Here is a 20931-nt window from a genome sequence, read left to right on the forward strand (position 1 = left end):
GGCCACCCCTCATAGCCTGGTTCCTCTCTAGGTTTCTTCCTAGGTTCTGGCCTTTCTATGGGGTTTTTCCTAGCCACCGTGCTTCTACACCTGCATTGCTTGCTGTTTGGGGTTTTAGGCTGGGTTTCTGTACAGCACTTTGAGATATCAGCTGATGTAAGAAGGGCTTTTTAAATAAATTTGATTTTGATTTTAAAAAAGATGTTCAAATGTAGTGACCCGTGACATACGTCTAGTTTCCTGAAACATGTCACAAATATCAACATTTAAAAGAGATGTGTCTACTGCTTGGATAGTTCCATCTGAACCTCTGGCTTTAATTCTTATATGTTGGACACTTATCATTACATCTGAAATCCTAGGAATCCCTTGGCCTATTGAACTGTCTATTTTTAGATACATTCTGGGATGAATTGAAACAATAGCTGTTTGCAAATGCTATACAGTGTATAGGCCTAATTTTGTCAAACCCCTAAAAAATCAAATTCTCATGAAGTGTTAGTCCTATTGACATGAAACATGGTATGTATGCTCAGGGCACTTGTCTTTAACAAGTTTGATATCTCCCAAGATGGCATGAAAATTGGCCAATCAAAAAATGTCAAACTGTTTCCCCTTTTAATTAAACGCATGATAACTGCATGTCACTTTGCTCCATTAACTTGAAACGTGTCATGTCGGTCAATGACACCATCCGGATGGTACATATCAAGTTTGGTGTTGCTATCTTTAAAAAAAAGATGGACATTCCAGGCCAGTTAATAGCACTATGGCAAATTTAGGGATATAACTTCTGGAATGCTAAAATTAAAGTAATGCAACTTGGTATACTTTATGTAAATAAGGACAGCAGCCTATGGCAGTGCTGTGCGGGACTGTAAACAGAAAATTGTCTAACCCTGTTCTTGTGCTAGGACAACAAAATGCGGCTTCATGTTGACTGTTTTGTGTTGTTGTATGTACCAAAAAATGATGCCAATTCCCATATTGTATGTACTGTAGCCAACTTCTCTTTTGTTGTCATGCCATATACAATATATAGGACCAGGCTACCTAAAAGGTTTCCTCATAAGAACATTAATCTAATTTGAAGTTGACATGGACACACACACACACACACACAGCCCAGGCCACTCACGGTCAAACTTGACCAGGCTGTCTCTGTTGCAATTGCTGGAGGCAGATCCAGAGTTCACACCCTCAGAGGAGATGCTGAGCTTGGTGTTGGGGTCTCTCTTGGGTTTGGGCGGCGGTAGCTTACGGGAGTTGGGGCTCCCATCCTCATCACCCCCGCCGACAGAGTGTAGAGACTGGGAACGCACAGTGAAGCCCTGGCCACAGGAGGAGGGAAGGCGGTCCTGGGGCGCCGGCATGGTCATGAAGCCCATGCGGAAGTGTTTCCCTGCGTAGCTTCCCTCCGTCACCCTCGCCACATCCTCACCGATCCTGCCAGGAAACATCTTTTAAATAATTTTGTTTCATCCATAAATCACATTACATATGCAAAATGATTCAGACATACCAAATGTCATAGATGCAAGGACACAATCATGGACCCAAAAAGCACCTTCTCCTCCATATTACCAAGTTGCCTATGACAATGACAGCTGATGCACACACGTGCACACACAGCCTCAGGCATGCACACACACACACACACACACACACACACACACACGAGAATATATACAGACAGCTTAAATATGTGTCCTATCTGTCCCATATACACTGAGTGCATAAAACATTAAGAACACCTTCCTATTATTGAGGTGCCCTAGCCTTAATTCACCATGTTTGGTCATTGACTCTACAAGGACAAGCTGTTGAAAGCATTCCACAGGGATGCTGTCCCATGTTGACTCCAATGCAGTTGTGTCAAGTTGGCTGGATGTCCCTTGGGTGGTGGACCATTCTTGATACACACAGGGAACTGTTGAGTGTGAAAAACCCAGCAGCATTGCAGTTCTTGACACAAACCGGTGCGCATGGCACATACTACCATACCCTGTTCAAAGACACGTAAATCTTATGTCTTGCCCACTCTGAATGGCACACATATCTATTTTCTCTCCTTCATCTACACCGATTGAAGCGGGTTTAACTAGTGACATCAATAAGGGATCATACCTTTCACCTGGACTCCTCTCCCCTGTAACTATTCCGCAGGTCGTTGCTGTAAATGACAATGTGTTCTGAGTCAACTTACCTGGTAAAATAAGGGTAAATTAAAAATAAATACAAACAAAGATGCACCTCTCATGGAAATGTGTCATAATGTTTTGTACACCCAGTATATACCTACAGTCGAAATAGCAAGTTTAGCGGAAAATATTGTGTTTGGCCATGGCAGAACACTGACATTCCTGTCTTGCAGGAAATCACGCGCAGAACAAGCAGTATGGCTGGTGGCATTGTCATGCTGGAGGGTCATGTCAGGATGAGCCTGCAGGAAGGGTACCACATGAGGGAGGAGAATGTCTTTCCTATAATGCACAGTGTTGATTGCCTACAATGACAACAAGCTCAGTCCGACGATGCTATGACACACCGCCCCAGACTATGATGGACCCTCCGCCTCCAAATTGATCCCGCTTCAGAGTACACGCCTCGGTGTAATGCTCATTCCTTCGACGAAAAATGTGAATTCGACCATCATCCCTGGTGAGACAAAACCGCGACTCGTCAAAGAAGAACACTTTTTGCCAGACTTGTCTGGTCCAGCGACAGTGGGTTTGTGCCCATAGATGACATTGTTGCCGGTGATGTCTGGTGAGGACCTGCCTTACAACAGGCCTACAAGCCCTCAGTCCAGCCTCTCTCAGCCTATTGCGGACAGTCTGAGCACTGATGGAGGGATTGTGCGTTCCTGGTGTAACTTGGGCACTTGTCGTTACCGCAGGTGTGATGTTCAGATGTACCGGTCCTGTGCAGGGGTTGTTACACTTGGTCTGCCACTGCGAGGACGATCATCTTTCCGTCCTGTCTCCCTGTAGCGCTGTCTTAGGTGTCTCACAGTACGGACATTGCAATTCATTGCCCTGGCCACATTTGCAGTCCTCATTTCTCCTTGCAGCATGCCTAAGGCACGTTCACAGAGATGAGCAGGGACGCATATTTCTATTGGTGTTTTTCAGAGTCAGTAGATAGGCCTCTTTAGTGTCCTAAGTTTTCATAACTGTGACCTTAATTGCCTACCATCTGTAAGCTATTAGTGTCTTAACGACCATTCCACAAGTGTTCATTAATTGTTTATGGTTCAATGAACAAGCATGGGAAACAGTGTTTAAACACTTTACAATGAAGATCTGTGAAGTTATTTGGATTTTAACTAATTATCTTTGAAAGACAGGGACATTTCTTTTTTTGCTGAATTTGAATTAATAGTGAAGATCATGAAATAACACATGGAATCAGACAGTAACCAAAAAAGTGCTCAACAATTCAAAATAGATTTTTGATTTTAGATTCTTCCTCCCTTTGATGACAGCTTTGCACACTCTTGGCATTCCCTCAACCAGCTTCACCTGGAATGCTTTTCCAACATTTTTGAAGGAGTTCAAACATATGCTGAGCACTTGTTGGCTGCTTTTCCTTCACTCTGCAGTCCAACTCTTCCCAAACCATCTCAATTGGGTTGAGTTTGGGTGGTTGTGGAGGCCAGCTCATCTGATACAGCACTCCATCACTCTCCTTCTTGGTCAAATAGCACTTACACAGGTGGAGGTGTGTTTTGGGTCACTGTCCTGTTGAAAAACAAATGATAGTCCCAATAAGAGCAAACCAGATGGGATGGCGTATCGCTGCAGAATGCTGTGGTGGCAATGCTGGTTAAGTGTGCCTTGAATTCTAAATAAATCACCAGCAAAGCACCCCCACACCATCACTTCTCCTTTTCCATGCCTCACGGTGGGAACCTACACTGTGTATCAGAAAGACATGGAGGTTGGAACCAAAAATCTCAAATTTGGACTCATAAGACTAAAGGACAGTTTTCCACTGGTCTAATGTCAATTTATTGTGTTTCTTGACCCAAGCAAGTCTCTTCATCTTATTGGTGTCCTTTAGTCGTGTTTTTTTCGCAGCAAATCAACCATGAAGGCAGTGGCGTGCCGTGGGCCTGAGGCCTGGGCCTTCAGTGAGGTCCTACACAGTCCCACCCGAATTAATCCACCTCTTATTACCATCATTATGATGCCATGGCTCTAGACACTATACATTTAGACAGAAACGCAGTATAACCAGGCTTCACCCAAAAACATGACACAATCAATGAGTCTTTTAAATATTTCCCTATTTTTCTTCACCTTTTCATTGTGCGGCTCCGTTGCCCTGAGCGCTTGTTCGTTGAGCTGTAGATCCACTCGGGTGTCCCCAAAAGTTTTCAACAGCACCATTGCTTGTAAGTGCCCAGCCGTACTTTGGTGTCTCGTTACTGCCTTGGTTAGACAACTCAAGTTTGCAAAGCCAGTGTGGCTCCAAACATCAAATCCATCACTTGCAAATAATAGGCATTCCCAGCAGTACAATTTACAGTGCTTCTCGGAGCCTGTGAGCCATTGATAGCGCTCGTAGTTGGAACTTTGAAAGTGACGAACGAACCCCTTTCCCACCTGTGACAGGCTTTGTAGCGTCGGCATCGGGCGACCTCTCCTTACAATGTCTAACTTTTCTTGAAAGGTTCGTCTTGAGAATGGCGTTAAATTATATCCTCGACCAAATCGATATCTTCTCCTCCTTCCGCCATTGTGGGTTGAAAAAACAGCTTAGTAGTACGCAAATTAATTCGTTTATCAAATTCAGTTTCCTAGTTCTGACCTGCCCATAGACCTGCCTCTCAATATTGGTAATCCAATCAAAAGACGTGCACGCACTACGCCTGCTAGCTGGCTCCTGTGTAACACTGGAGCCAGCCAGCAGGCGTACAATAGCCAAATCTAAAGCTGATTGGTTGACACTAAATTTTCATTTCCATTCACTTCAAGCTACAAGCGCCCGCACTGTTGATTCTGAAGGCCTGAGGGCAGATTTTAGACTCCTGGCAACTCATGATGGCTGAATATGATTGGATAAAAGATCTAACAAAGACCAGCCCTCCAAATCTCAACCTGGGGCTGGAAGCAGTGCCACCAAGAGGAAAGCTATGAAATGAAGAGTATAACTCTTACTCTGGGGAATAATTTAATACATATTTGTGGGAAAATATATATATTTTTAAATTATATTCTGATGATGTTTAGGCCAGCAGAGAAGGCCTTGCTGGCCCTGACGGCCCACCACAGCATGAAGGCTTGATTCACACAGACTTCTCTGAGTTGTTGATGTTGAGATGTGTCTTTTACTTGAACTCATTGAAGCATTTAATGGGCTGAAATTTCTGAGGCTGGTAACTCTAATGAACTTATCTGCAGCAGTGAGTTCTTCCTTTCCTATGGCGGTCTTCGTGAGAGCCAGTTTCATCATACCGCTTGATGGTTTTAACCTTAATTTAAACAGGGAGTCACATTGAGATTAAAAATCTATTTTACAAGAGATCCCTGTACACATTACAATACAAACAGAATATTAACAGAATATAATTCAGCACAATAAACAAAAATAAACATATTGTCATGACTTCCACTGAAGTCGGTTCCTCTCCATGTTCGGGCGGTGTACGGCGGTCGGTGTCACCGGTCTTCTAGCCATCCTTCATTTTCCATTTGTTTTGCCTTGTTTTCCTACACACCTGGTTTTCATTTCCCTCATTAATTGTTGTGTATTGGGATGGATGTGGGATGGAGCGACAGGGCCCTGATCGACCAATATTGCTGCAGTTTTGCGCGAGGACGTCCGTCGGTTGTTGGCCTGTGGGTGTTGGCCTGTCGGGTGACACCACCCTCACCTTCGACCAGCTGGTGGACCTGTCCATTCGGTTGGATAACCTGCTGGCTACCCGGGGACGTCCAGAGCAGGGTCTGTCGGTTCCATCCCCCAGCACCACCACTCCGATGCCCACGGAGTTGGGAGGTGCAGTGCGCAGGGAGACTGGAGGAGGTTCCGTCTCGTGCACCATCTGTGGCCGCAGAGGTCACACTGCCGGGCGGTTCCTCTGGGGATCGAGGCAGCTGGCAGGGCAGTCTGGTGTCACCCCAGGTGAGCCGGCACCATTCTCACCCAGAGCGCTCTGTTAAACACATTTTTTTGTATGTCACTTTTCCTGAATTTTCCCCGCAAGAAGGTGCCTTCTTCTCAATGAAGCTCAGCCCGGCGGAGCGAAACTATGATGTGGGGGACCGGGAGCTGTTGACTGTCATCAAGGCTTTGAAGGCGTGGAGATATTGGCTTGAGGGGGCAAAACACCCTTTTCTCATCTGGACTGACCACCGCAATTTGGAGTACATCCGGGCGGCTGAACCCTTGCCAGGCAAGATGGGCCATGTTTTTCACCCATTTTGTTTTCACCCTTTCGTACAGACCAGGTTCCCAGAATGCTAAGGCAGACACACTGTCCCGGCTGTATGACACAGAGGAGAGGCCCATGGATCCCACCCCCATACTCCCGGCCACCTGCCTGGTGGCGCCGGTAGTGTGGGAGCTGGATGCGGACATTGAGCAGGCGCTACAAGCAGAACCCACTCCCCTCCAGTGTCCCGCTGGGCGTCTGTACGTTCCGCCTGCTGTCCCGTGACCGGCTGATCTATTGGGCCCACACGTCACCCTCCTCTGGTCATCCAGGCATCGGTCGAACGGAGCGCTGTCTGAGTGGGATGTACTGGTTGCCCACTTTGGCTAAGGACTTGAGGGTTTATGTATCTCCTGCCCGGTGTGTGCTCAGTGTAAGGCTCCTAGGCACCTGCCCAAAGGTAAGCTCTTACCCGTTCCACAACGGCCGTTTCAGTGGATTTCCTTACCGATCTTCCTCCGTCACAGGGTAACACCACGATCCTGGTCGTTGTGGACCGTATTTCTAAGTCCTGCCGTCTCCTCCCTCTGCCCAGTCTCCCTACAGCCCTACAGACTGTGGAGGCCTTCTTTACACATGTCTTCCGGCACTCCGGTGTGCCTGAGGACATAGTGTCTGATCGGGGTCCCCAGTTCACTTTCGAGAGTCTGGATGGCGTTCATGGAACATCTGGGGTTCTCGATCAGCCTTATCTCGGGTTTTCACCCCGAGAGTAACGGGCAGGTGGAGAGATTTAACCAGGATGTGGGTAGGTTTCTGAGGTCTTATTGCCCGGACCGGCCGGGGGAGTGGGCGGCGTTCGTAGCCTGGGCAGAGATGGCCCAGAACTCACTCCGCCACTCCTCCACTAACCTCTCCCCCTTCCAGTGCGTATTGGGGTATCAGCCGTTCTGGCTCCTTGGCATCAGAGTCAGACCGAGGCTCCTGCAGTGGACAACAGGTTCCGGTGCGTGGAGGAGACATGGGACGCCGCTCATGTTCACCTTCAGCGCGCCGTGCTGCGCCAGAAAGCCAGCGCAGACCTTCAACGCAGTGAGGCCCCAGTGTTCGCAACCCTCTGTTCCCCCCTATGTCTTTGTGCCGAAATGTTTGTTGTAAGTGCTTGTGCACGTTTTACTGATGTCGTCGGGTTTTGTACCCATGTTGGATATTTCTTTATGCCGTTGGTTTTGAAATTAAACTGCTCCGGCTATTACCTAGTTCTGCTCTCCTGCGCCCCCTGCCACCAGTTACGCACCCCTTACACATATTTAATAAAAGCAATCACATTTAACTACATAAATGTCCTCAATCAATAATTTAAACTGACTGAGTGTCACTAGCAAATTAGGGCCAAATAAACTAAACATAGATTTTCCCAAATCTGTGCAGACTGGAGGGATCCCTAGTGTTATCCATTCCTTTGAATGGTTTTGGTAACGTATGATGCTTATCTTAATGAATGATATTACATATAGAGGGAGTTTCTGTAAGATTGCTTTTTTACAGAATACAATAATGAGTCCTAAAATTCTTCCCTCTGATAAAACGTATTGCGGGATGGTAGACTGCGACCAGGGTTTTTTAAAACAGAGGTTGCCACATGCATGTGAACAATATCACCAAAATCCAATGCAGGGAGAAGCGTTGTTTGAACAATCTTTCTCCTATTTTTAATTCTAATGTCACCCTGATCAGTTTCACCTGTCCTTGTTTTCTCCACCCCCTCCAGGTGTCGCTTGTTTTCCGCAGTGCTTTTATCCTTGTGTTTCCTGTCTCTCTGTGCCAGTTTGTCTTGTGCGTTTCCATGTAAACCGGCGTTTTTTCCGTTCTCCTGCTTTTTGCATTCTCCTTTTTCTAGTCCTCCCGGGTTTGACCCTTGCCTGTTTCTGGACTTTGTACACGCCTGCATGACCATTCTGCCTTCCTTGACCACGAGCCTGTCTGCCACTCTGTACCTCCTGGACTATGATCTGGTTTTGACCTTTTTGCTTGTCCACGACCATTCTCTTTCCTATCCCTTTGGATTAATAAACATTATAAGACTCCAACCATCTTCCTCCTGTGTCTGCATTTGGGTCTCGCCTTGTGCCTTGATAACTAAGGCATGATTTATTTAGATATAAAAACATCTTGGATCTTAGCTTCTTAGTCAGATTTTCTATATGCGTTACGAAGGACAACTTTACATCAATCCAGACACACAGGTACTTATATTGAGAAAAAGCTCAATGTGGGCTCCGTTTATAGTGCACATATGCAGATCCTGACAGCATGAACTTGGTTTTACTTGTATTTAACACTTGAAGAAACTTTCAAAGTTCTTGAAATGTTTCAGGATTGACTGACCTTCAAGTCATAAAGTAATATTGGACTTTAGGGCTATCTTCTGTGTACCACCCATATCTTGTCACAACACAACTGATTGGCTCAAATGCATTAAGAAGAAAAGGAATACACTTTTAACAAGGAACACCTGTTAATTGAAATGCATTCCAGGTGACTACCTCATGAAGCTGGTTGACAGAATGTCAGGAGTGTTTAAAACTGTCTTTAAGGCAATATAGTTTGATTTATTTAACACATTTTTGCTTATTACATGATAACATATTTGTTATTTCATAGTTTTGATGTCTTGAATTTTATTATACAATGTAGAAAATAGTACAAATAAAGAAAAACCTTGGAATGAGTAGGTGTGTCCAAACTTTTGACTGGTACTGTACACATCCCAACCAGAAGCCATGAATGACAGGTAAAAGCTGTCACTTTCAAGGAGTGGGACACTAATCCGGACGCATCTAAGAAATCCCACTACTCCTTCCAACTAACCATCAAACAGACAAGGCATCAGTAAAGACCAAGAATCCTACTACACCAGCTCTGACGCACATCGGATGTGGCAGGGCTTGCAAACTATCAAATATTACACAGAGAAACCCAGCCTCGAGCTGTCCATCAACGTGAGACTACAAGACGAGCTGAATACATTCTATGCTCGCTTTGAGGAAAGCAACACTGAACCATGCATGAGAGCACCAACTGTTTCAGACGACTGTGTGAGCACGCTCTAAGGCTGCAGAGCTAGACGAAATACCAGGATTCGTAACCCGATCATGCGCTGATCAGCTGGCAAGTGTCTTCACTGACATTTTATTTATTTGTTTGAATTTTTTATTTCTATTAACCTTTATTTAACTGTTCAAACTTTCCCTGACCCAGTCTGTAATACCTACATGTTTCAAGCAGACCACCATAGTCTCTGTGCCCAAGAACGCCAAGGGAACCTTTCTAAATGACTATCACCCTGTAGCACTCACATCTGTAGCCATGAAATACTTTGAAAGGCTGGTCATTGCTCACTTCAACACCATCATCCCAGGCATCCTGGACCCACTCCAATTCACATATCATGCAAAAAGATCCACAGATGATGTAATCTCTATCGCACTCCACTCACACATGAGTACAAACTACATATGCTCACACACAAACATACCCCTACTGACATGTTTTTTTAAATTTTATTTAACCTTTATTTAACTAGGCAAGTCAGAAGGTAGAGAAAAACATTAGAAAAAAAAGGTAGAGACAACAATACATCACACGAAGCAGCCACAACTGTCAGTAAGTTTCCATTATTGAGTCTTTGAATGAAGAGATGGAGATTAAACTGTCCAGTTTGAGTGTTTGTTGCAGCTCTTTCCAGTCGCTATCTGCAGCAAACTGAAAAATGGGGTGACCCAGGGATGTGTGTGCTTTGGGGACCTTTAACCTCTTTCAGCTAGGGGGCACAATTTTTATGTTTGGAAAAAATAACATTCCCAAAGTAAACAGCATAGAATATGCATATAATTGACAGATTGTGATAGAAAACACTCTGAAGTTTCCAAAACTGTCAAAATATTGTCTGTGAGTATAACAGAACTGATATTGCAGGCGAAACCCTGAGAAAAATCAAACCAGGAAGTGGCTTCTATTTTGAAAACTCCATGTTCCATAGCCTCCCATTGCTCCATTTAAAGGGATATCAACCAGATTCCTTTTCCTATCGCTTCCTCAATGTGTCAACAGTCTCACCCGGCCAAACTGAGCAGTCGGGGAAGAAGGGCCTTGGTCAGTGAGGTGACCCGATGGTCACTGACAGAGCTCCAGAGTTCTTCTGTGGAGATGGGAGAACCTTCCAGGACAACCATCTCTTCAGCAGTCTATGAATTAGGCTTTTATTGTAGATTGGCCAGACGGAAGCCACTCCTCAGTAAAAAGCACATGACAGCCAGCTTAGAGGAACCTAAAGACTATCAAACCTTGAGAAACAAGATTCTCTGGTCTGATGAAAACAAGATTGAACCCTTTGGACTCAATGCCAAGCGTCACGTCTGGAGGAAAGCTGGCACCATAGCTACAGCTACCATAGCTGGTAGCAGCATCATGCTGTGGGGATGTTTTTCAGTGGCAGGGACTGGGAGACTAGTCAGGGTCAAGGGAAAGATGAACAGAGCAAGGTACAGAGATCCTTGATGAAAACCTGGAGCGCCTCAGAGGGGGGCGAAGGTTCACCTTCCAACAGGACAACAACTCTAAGTACACGGACAAGACCACAAAGGAGTGGCTTTGGGACAATTGGCTGAAATTGGCTGAAAAGGGAGGAGTATGTGTGATCTCCGAGACCATGTGTTGTATTTTCATTCCAAATGACACAGCTCCGGACGAATCCTCCGAAGCCTCAGCTGGTTTGGATTCCCTGGCTCACTGTTTGGCAGAAAACTCTGGGGTGGATACTTATCTGACTAATTGGTTTGATAGTACGTTTGGAAAATGGAAAAATATTATGATCACTGTGTTATGGGCTACATTCACCTGTGTGACTGTTTTAGTTTTATGGGGCTGTTGTCTAATTCCCTGTGTACAAGGCCTTATTTCCAGGACTCTGGAGAAATCGATGACAACAGATGTTGAGGTACGGGCCGATTCCAGGTTCTGACCCGTGGAGTGCTGAATGCATGTCTACAGAACAAGTAGACGAATCTGGATCCTTCATTTGTGGGGAACTTATGTTTGATGAGACCATTTTTGATATTTAGGGAGGTTAGGTTGTATCTTGTTTCAATATTAGACTTTTTATGAAGATTGTAACGAAAATCCTGATAAGAAGAGTTATGATTCTGATGTAGGCCTAAAAACAGTCAGTGCGAATGCAAGTAATGGTTTATGTTAAGTGATATTTTGATAACAAGAAATGTTTCTAATAAAAATCGAAGTGTGCTTCTTAATATTTCAATATAACTACATGTGTGATTTTGTGTATAATATTTAATCATAGGGTGGATATGTTAAAAATTCCCTTATCAATAATGACTAATTATGTATACAATTCAATCAGGACTGACTAATCAGAATACTATTATATTACTGTATATGTATGAATGTATGAATTTCTTTATAATCCTAGTACTGAATATAATGTGTGTAAATATAATCAAGAATTACAACAATGACTGTCTGTTCCTTGGTAGAAATGAACGAACTTATAGCCAGACTGGCTAGAATGCTTATCTACACAGGGAGACCTTGGCTCTGTTCATAAATTATCTTAATAGGGAGAGACAATGTGAGAAAGCTTGAGAATCATACAGCCATTGTACTGGAGCGGAGATGAGACGGGCTAGTACTAAAACTAATGACGTCATTTTCAGTTTATAACCTGTGGTAAAATGTATAATGGGCAGTACTCTTGAGAATAAACGCTGCTTGTTGACTTTTAAGACTGGTCTCTGTCCATTTTATACAAATAAGAGTCTTACAAATTCTTATGAATTGACAGAGTGTTTAGTTTTAATTGGGTATTAAAACATAGAGGAATATAATTCCTGTAACAGAAATACAAAACATAGAAACTGAACATAGAATGCCCACCCTAGTCACACCCTGGCCTAACCAAAATAGAGAATAAAAGCCTCTCTATGGCCAGGGCTTGACATACCTCCCCATTGTTCCTTAAATGAAATGTATGATATACCATTTTTGCAGCTGAGTCTCTACTTTTATCCAATGTAAACAAATAACACGTTCTATGGCGCATTATTTATTGTCAGCCATTTTTTACGTTAATGCAAGTTGGTGCTAGTTTGATCACCAGAGGGCTTCATTGAGAAGCATTTGATCGTCTCCCATATTGGCATTAATAGAGAATTTGTACACTTTTTTGTAATAACATAGTACATGGGATTGATTTTAAGAAATTTGTCTCAATACATTTGATTAAAACTATGGGGTTTCTATTCCGAGTAAAAAGAAAAACTAAACCCTCAGGGTTTCTGCTAGGATGGAATGGAAAATCGGGAGTATGCTACAACATAATAGTTTTGGAGGATTCTAAATTGTTTGCCTTCATGAGAGAATTTTATTCCAATATTTCTGTAAATCATTTTAGTCTACCTTTTGATTGACTCATTTAGCGAGAGGTCTAACACTTTAAAATGTCATAATTTTTGCCCTCTGAAATCATATCGAACTTGCATTTTTTGCACCATTATTAGTTACATTCTTTTAGTTAAAACGTGCAGACATGCACTAAGAACAGCGGGACCGTTTCCCTAGTCAGCGCCATTATTAATGCAATGCCCCTTAAAGTGTCTCTCTGTGGCGGGGTTGGGGTCACCCCCCCTTCCTCCTCCTCCCTTCCCCATGGGCTAGGTCCGTCTTCTGTGCACTGCTCTGCGGTGCGTCCCACGCCCCATGCCCTCGTGCCTTGAGCCTTGTGCGCCCACCGCTATCTCAGTGGATAAAACTGGAGAACTACAAGGCAATCCCATTGTGCACCACTCGGGAGCCATGACCAATACGACCAATATATATTGACCTGCTAATAGCCCATCCTAGAAACGTTGTTTGCAGAATTCACTGCCTGCTACGCATGTGAAAAACAGGGTTAATAATATATCTGTGAGTATATCTAAGGGGCTTTTATATAATTCTAAAATAATTAATAATAATTGATAATCACTTTGTTTAAAAAATAACAATATTTTGGAGATGATTTTGTTTTCAAATAACGTAAAGTGAGTGAGAAAAGGGCCAATCTTGAACATGGGTTGAGACATTGTTACTAATTTGGGGAGATAGGGAGATAAACCAAAAGCCTACAAAAGCCTCTCCCAGTCACAGCCATTGAACCAGCATCTGTAGCAATGTATTTTGCACTGCAATGCAGTATCTTAGACCGGTATGTCACTCAGCACTGTACAATGTGACTAGTCGGGACTACAGTACTACAGTAAGAGCAAAATAATCCTAACATTTCCACACCCTGATTGTAGTCTAAGTTTCTCTTAGAATAAAAACCTTAGTGTAACAAGAGTTTTAGTAAGTAATACTGAAGTCGTGCACAATTATCAGTTTCTATTTGGTGCATGACGCCCATTCATTGTCAGTTAGAGACACAGTAGCGCTTTGGGACCCAAAAGCATAATCAGTGCTCTAACTTCCCCTTGCGCTGGTCTGGAGCAATGAAGTAGTACCTACTAAACCACAAATTACCTCTACAGCAGCAAAATCGCAAAACTTTAAGTTGAGCAACCACAGTAAGCTTTGGCCAACGAGGCATGGTGGAGTTAGTGTTCACAAAAATAAGCCATTACTATTGCTCTCTATTCCCTAGAGCAGTGGTTTTCACACTGGGGTACTGCAGGGAGTCCACAAAAAAATATATTTTGGGGGATTATTGCATGTGAAAAATAATTGTTTTATAAATATTGTTAGCGGCAACAGAATACCATTATGGATACCATTTTTATGTCTCTGTCGCCAGTATGAAGGAAGTTAGAGGTAGTTTCACGAGCAAATGCTAACTAGAATCAGCGCAATGACTAGAAGTCTACAAGAACAGTTAGCATGCTAACTCATTACCATCTGAAGTGGTCATTTTTGGGATGGAAAACTGTTTCAGTGTCAACTTTATTGACCAAAACCAGATAGAAATCATGCAGAAAAATAACTATAAGTATGTTTCAATAATACCATCATAAAGAACTAACAATCAAATAAATAAAAAATCCCAGACCCAGGCAATCAGGGCACATGCCCATTGATTTTGTTATAATGTTTGAGAAGAGAAACACAGTATTATCCATTGCAAAATGCATAGAATTCCTGGAAATTAGCTTCAAAAATGCAACATTTTCCTCAGCTCAATTAAAATAAATTGAGAATTGGAGAAAATTTACTTTACAACAGCAAAAAAAATGTACACTGCCAATATACTTTTCTATCTAATAGACATGAACAGTCCGAATAATTAAACAGTCTACTAAATCAATTCATTTTAAAATGCTGATTACTTCTACTTGTCATTATCATACACCTGATGAATGATGGTCTGTGGTAAGATTGTAGGAAGAAAGCAAGAGAATCTCAGAGACATTTACAAAGAGCTCACATGTAAGAGGGGTAAATAAATAATTTTGGATCTTACACATCCACTGAACAGCCAATAAGCAGTATATCAGTGTTCAGACTCTTAAAACCAAGAGAGCTATGTCATGACGTGCCCTTGGGGGAGGATCATAGCCCCCCCTCTCTCTTTCTTTCTCCACAGTTTATGACAGTCATAAATATTTGCTTCTGGGTCTGTATTATTGAGATTGGAAAGTGTAACTGTGGGACACAGTGAGAGACTTGGCCAAACTCCTAATCCCCAAAATGGGAGAATAAAACAATATTTCTACTTTTGAGAATGTGGGAATGGTCCGTGCACACTTAAGGGACAGTTATGACGAGTGTGTTTCATTTGGTAATCTCATGAAGGATAGAGAGCACACATAACTGAATCTCCTAAAGTGTACATTTCGCAGCTGTCAGGGTTACATCTAAATATTGTGAAAATATATAATGTGATGTTAACCTTCTAAATGAGAGTATAGAGTTTCATATAAAGATGAACTAGTCAGTGGCCACACGTGAGAGTGAGCCCACATTAGGCATCATAGAACTGCCCCTTTTTCCACAGAGTATAAAACCCACTTACTACAAAATATGCATTAAGTCAGAGAACGCCGGGAAGGAGTCCCCACGTTGGAATTGCTACAATTCTATAGGCCACAGAGACCATACAGCTGTAGTTTTGGCTACATGGCTGGAAATGGTTCAACTCTGAGACTATAGATCACTACAGAATAAGAGAAAATTCTAGACGACATGAATTACTAGCCTGCAGCTAGAAATTACGTAAACCTAGATCGAGAATACCGCCAACCGCCGAAGCAATCTATTCTATGAGAACATTTCTGAATGGTACTCTGAAGTATGCGTTCTAACCACCTACAACCACGAAAGACATTGTGACTTTTGGGAAAGTTAACCAGAGACTCTGAGGAACTCTACAGGACGATTTCATATCGGCTTTGTCCGCTAGGGACTTTCTTTGTATCATGTAGTACCTCAAATATCTATTGTTTGTTTGTTATGTAATTCTTAATTGTGATTATTTAGTTGATTATTTATTTACTAAGTACATTTGTATATCGCTGATTCATGATGTATGCTAGTGTTCGTGCAGATATCCAAGGGGTTGTGGTGTTCAGTAATGAGAACTGATGAGGTAATAATAATACATTAATGAGAATGACTAATTGATCAGATATTAAAATATCTGAAAAGTTATATTCAGAAAATTACAACTCTGTAAATCTCAACATTTTCCGTGGTGCCCCGACTTCCTAGCTAATTAATGTTGACATGATTAGTTTAATCACGTAATAATTAAACTTAGAGAACTGATTTTATATAAATAGGTCTTCACATTCAAATGATAGTCCAGACATGACAGCTACTAACACTATTGTACCAGAATCAGTATTGCTTTTCAATGAAAATGGATTTGTGTGATACTTATCTTGTATATAGCTTGAAGGCATTCATATATTTCATGCAGAATACCACCCTGCATCCCACTGCTGGCTTGCTTCTGAAGCCTAACAGGGTTGGTCCTGGTCAGTCCCTGGATGGTAGACCAAATTATGCTGGAAGTGGTGTTGGAGGGCCTGTAGGAGGCACCCTTTTGACCAGTCTAAAAAAATATCCCAATGCCCCAGGGCAGTGATTGGGGGGAACATTACCCTGTGTAGGTTGCCATCTTTCAGATGGGATGTTAAACAGATGTCCTGACTCTCTATGGTCACTAAAAATCTCATGGCACTTATTGTAAAAGTAGGGATGTTGACCCTGGTGTCCTGGCAAAATTCCCAAGCTGGCCTTCATACCATCATGGCCACCTAATCATCCCCAGGTTACAATTGGCTCATAAATCTCTCCTCTGTAACTGTTCTCCGGGTTATTGCTGTACATGACAATGTGTTCTCAGTCAACTTACCTGGTAAAATTAGGGTTACATAAAAAATGTCTGTGTTGTTGCTGTGTATATGTTTACTATATATATAGTTTGGACACACCTACTCATTCCAGGGTGTTTCTTTATTTTTACAATTTACTACATTGTAGAATAATAGTGAAGACATCAACACTATGAAATAACACATATGGAATGATGTAGTAACCAAAAAAGTGTTAAAAATACATTGTTTAAAAAAATTAAGGGAACACTAAAATAATACATCCTAGATCTGAATGAATGAAATATTCTTATTAAATACTTTTTTCTTTACATAGTTGAATGTGCTGACTACAAAATCACAAAAAAAATATCAATGGAAATCAAATTTATCAACCCATGGAGGTCTGGATTTGGAGTCACACTCAAAATTAAAGTGGAAAACCACACTACAGGCTGATCCAACGTTTATTTAATGTCCTTAAAACAAGTCAAAATGAGGCCCTGTATGACATCCCTACAACGCCTGGGCATGCTCCTGATGAGGTGGCGGGTGGTCTCCTGAGGGATCTCCTCCCAGACCTGGACTAAAGCATCCGCCAACTCCTGGACAGTCTGTGGTGCAACGTGGCGTTGGTGGATGGAGTGAGACATGATGTCCCAGATGTGCTCAATTGGATTCAGGTCTGGGGAACGGGCGGGCCAGTCCATAGCATCAATGCCTTCCTCTTGCAGGTACTGCTGACACACTCCAGACACATGAGGTCTAGCATTGTCTTGCATTTGGAGGAACCCAGGGCCAACCGCACCAGCATATGGTCTCACAAGGGGTCTGAGGATCTCATCTCGGTACCTAATGGCAGTCAGGCTACCTCTGGCGAGCACATGGAGGGCTGTGCGGCCCCCCAAAGAAATGCCACCCCACACCATAACTGACCCACCGCCAAACCGGTCATGCTGGAGGATGTTGCAGGCAGCAGAACGTTCTCCACGGCATCTCCAGACTGTCACATGTGCTCAGTGTGAACCTGCTTTCATGTGTGAAGAGCACAGGGCGCCAGTGGCGAATTTGCCAAAACCACCCTCATGGAATCTGTTTCTGACCGTTTGTGCAGACACATGCACATTTGTGGCCTGCTGGAGGTCATTTTGCAGGGCTCTGGCAGTGCTCCTCCTGCTCCTCCTTGCACAAAGGCGGAGGTAGCGGTCCTGCTGCTGGGTTGTTGCCCTCCTACGGCCTCCTCCACGTCTCCTGATGTACTGGCCTTTCTCCTGGTAGCGCCTCCATGCTCTGGACACTACGCTGACAGACACAGCAAATCTTCTTGCCACAGCTCGCATTGATGTGCCATCCTGGATGAGCTGCACTACCTGAGCCACTTGTGTGGGTTGTAGACTCTGTCTCATGCTACCACTAGAGTGAAAGCACCACCAGCATTCAAAAGTGACCAAAACCTCAGCCAGGAAGCATAGGAACTGAGAAGTGGTCTGTGGTTACCACCTGCAGAACAACTCCTTTATTGGGGGTGTCTTGCTAATTGCCTATAATTTCCACCTGTTGTCTATTTTATTTGCACAACAGCATGTGAAATTTATAGTCAATCAGTGTTGCTTCTTAAGTGGACAGTTTGATTTCACAGAAGTGTGATTGACTTGGAGTTACATTATGTTGTTCTGTCCATCAGTAAGAATTCTGGAGTGGAAATCCATCTATCCATTTCTCTATCACATGTTTTTTTTTAGCTTGTCATGGTGGTCTCCCTTTTAACAATTTTGAATGGTCTTTACTTTATACACGTTGAAGGTCATGGTCTTGACTTTTTATGCACCATTCAACTGAATGAATACACTTTCTTCACATACTGTAGATACAGCCAAAGTACAGTTACAAATCTGTTCAGTAACAATTTTATAACATGATAGGATAGCTAGCTCAATTCATCATGTAGAAATATTGGAGTAAATCTTGCTCGTAATTCCAAAACTTGAGTTTTAGACTCCCAACAACTGAGAGAACACACACACACACAAACACACTTTCCCTGATACAGACACTAGCTGAAATCTGACTCTATTCCTAATCCAAACATCCCCATTAGTACCAAGTGGTCAGGGGACTTCCAGCTCCATTCACAGTGTACAGGTGTTATACCCTACTATATCATGCAAACATTGGACAGACCCAGATCTTATTATGATAATTCTCTCAAGTGCTCTTAAAAGAGGTGGGGGGAGGAGGGATGGGGTAGAGACTCAGCCAAAGTCACTTTCAGCTATAAGACCGACTGTGGTCACAGAGAGGCTTGTCATAGCTCACGTTCAATACCATCATCCAGACACCATTGACCCACCCCAAAATGTACATTCCACCCCAACGGACCCACAGATGACACAATTTATATTGCACTCGACACTGCACTTTCCCACCTGGACAACACCTATGTGAAAATGCTGTTTATTGACTACAACTCAGCATTCAACACCATTGTGCCCTCCTAGCTCATCTGGATCCTGGACAAAGGAGCTGTTCGTGGACTACAGGAAATGGATAGCCGAGCACGCCCTCATTCACATTCACAGGGCTGTAGTGAAATGGGGTTGAGAGCTTCAAGTTCCTTGGTGTCCACATAACTAAGGATCTATCATGGTGCTCACACACCAACACAGTTGGCACTGCAATGCATTTTACCCCTCAGGAGGCTGAAAAGATTTGGCATGAGCCCTCAGATCCTCAAAAAGTTGCACAATTGAGAGCATCTTCACTGGCAGCATCACCATTTGCTACGTTGACTGCTTGGCATCTGACTACAAGGCGCAACAGAGGGTAGTGCGTACGTCCCAGTACATCACTGGGGCCAAACTCCTTGCCATACAGGACCTTAACACCAGGCGGTGTAAAAAATAATACTCCAGCCATCCAAGTCATAGACTGTTCTCTCTGCTACGGCACGGCAAGCCGTACCTATGCATTAAGTCTGAAACCAACAGGACCCTGAACAGCTTCTACCCCCAAACCATAAGACTGCTAAAAAGTTTGTTAAATAGTTAACCAAATTGCTACCCGGACTATCTGCATTGACCCTTATTGCACTAACTTTTTTGGCTCATCACATACGCTGCTGCTACTGTTTATTAACCCTGCACATCGACTCGGTACTGGTACCCCGTGTGTGTATATAGTCAAGTTGTCATTACTCATTTTGTATTTATCATTACTTTTATTATTACATGTTATTACTTTTCTATTATTTCTCTATTTTCTTTCTCTCTGCATTGTTGGGAAGGGCCCGTAATTAAGCATTTCACTGTTACAATACACCTGTTGTTTACGAAGCATGTGACCATAAACATTGATTTCATTTGAGAGTGAGATGGTATAAGCAAAACCAGGGATTTCATTCTGTACATCTTTGCTGCCTCAGTCTGTATATGTTTGTGTGTGTACTAGGAGAGAGCTGGGACAAAAGTAACACGGGGCGATAGTAACAGGCCCATTTTCTCAGATAACACAGAAGCTAGAATGATTAGGTGAAGTCAGCATGTTCCTACTGTAGAGGACAAAAAAACTGTTTTGAGCAATGCAAGTAAAAAAACAGAACTGAAAGTGTTTAATTGTTTATGGTTTCAAACATGTCATTTTCTTAACCCATCTTGTGACTAAACTACAACATAGGTGTTACGTCTACTCCCGCACCGACGCTCGACGTCAACGGTCTATTAGCCACCAGTCCTGGCAACCCATCTTTACGCACACCTGGCAACCATCATTACACACACCTGGGCCCTATCAGTCACAACTGGACTTCATTAATACCTTCATTACTTACCCTTTATCTAGCACTAGTTTTGTCAGTCATCGGGTAGCATTGTTTGTGTTCTCATGTCAGACCCTTCTCTTGTTTTGTATCATTCCATGTTCGTTATCATTAAACTCACTAACTGACTCCCTGCATCTACGTTACAATAGGTTTCAAGTATCATGCTAGCTAGTCTTGGGTGTTAGCCTGGGAGAAGTTACACGAGAGACAGGTGACATGAAAGTAAACACAATGTAAACTGATGACTTTCATATTGCTTTTATAATGTTAGCAAAGTATCAACAAGTGACAGAATGTTTTAAACCGAAATATAACATTATTAGAATTATGCCTTAATCAATTGACTTGATGGATCTGCTTTCCAC

The 20931-nt window shown here is 42.9% G+C and overlaps 1 protein-coding gene across 1 annotated transcript in view; it reads right to left on the reverse strand.

Moving 5' to 3' along the window:
• LOC139393101 (neuronal tyrosine-phosphorylated phosphoinositide-3-kinase adaptor 2a) overlaps positions 1-20931 on the reverse strand; it is a 97757-nt gene that overhangs the window by 69050 nt on the left and 7776 nt on the right. The window contains exon 2 of the mRNA XM_071141451.1: positions 1139-1446. Within this exon, the coding sequence (XP_070997552.1) occupies positions 1139-1446 (308 nt within the window). The remainder of the gene's footprint in view (positions 1-1138; positions 1447-20931) is intronic.

This window comes from Oncorhynchus clarkii, chromosome 33, assembly GCF_045791955.1.
Source record: "Oncorhynchus clarkii lewisi isolate Uvic-CL-2024 chromosome 33, UVic_Ocla_1.0, whole genome shotgun sequence".
Classification (NCBI taxonomy): domain Eukaryota; kingdom Metazoa; phylum Chordata; class Actinopteri; order Salmoniformes; family Salmonidae; genus Oncorhynchus; species Oncorhynchus clarkii.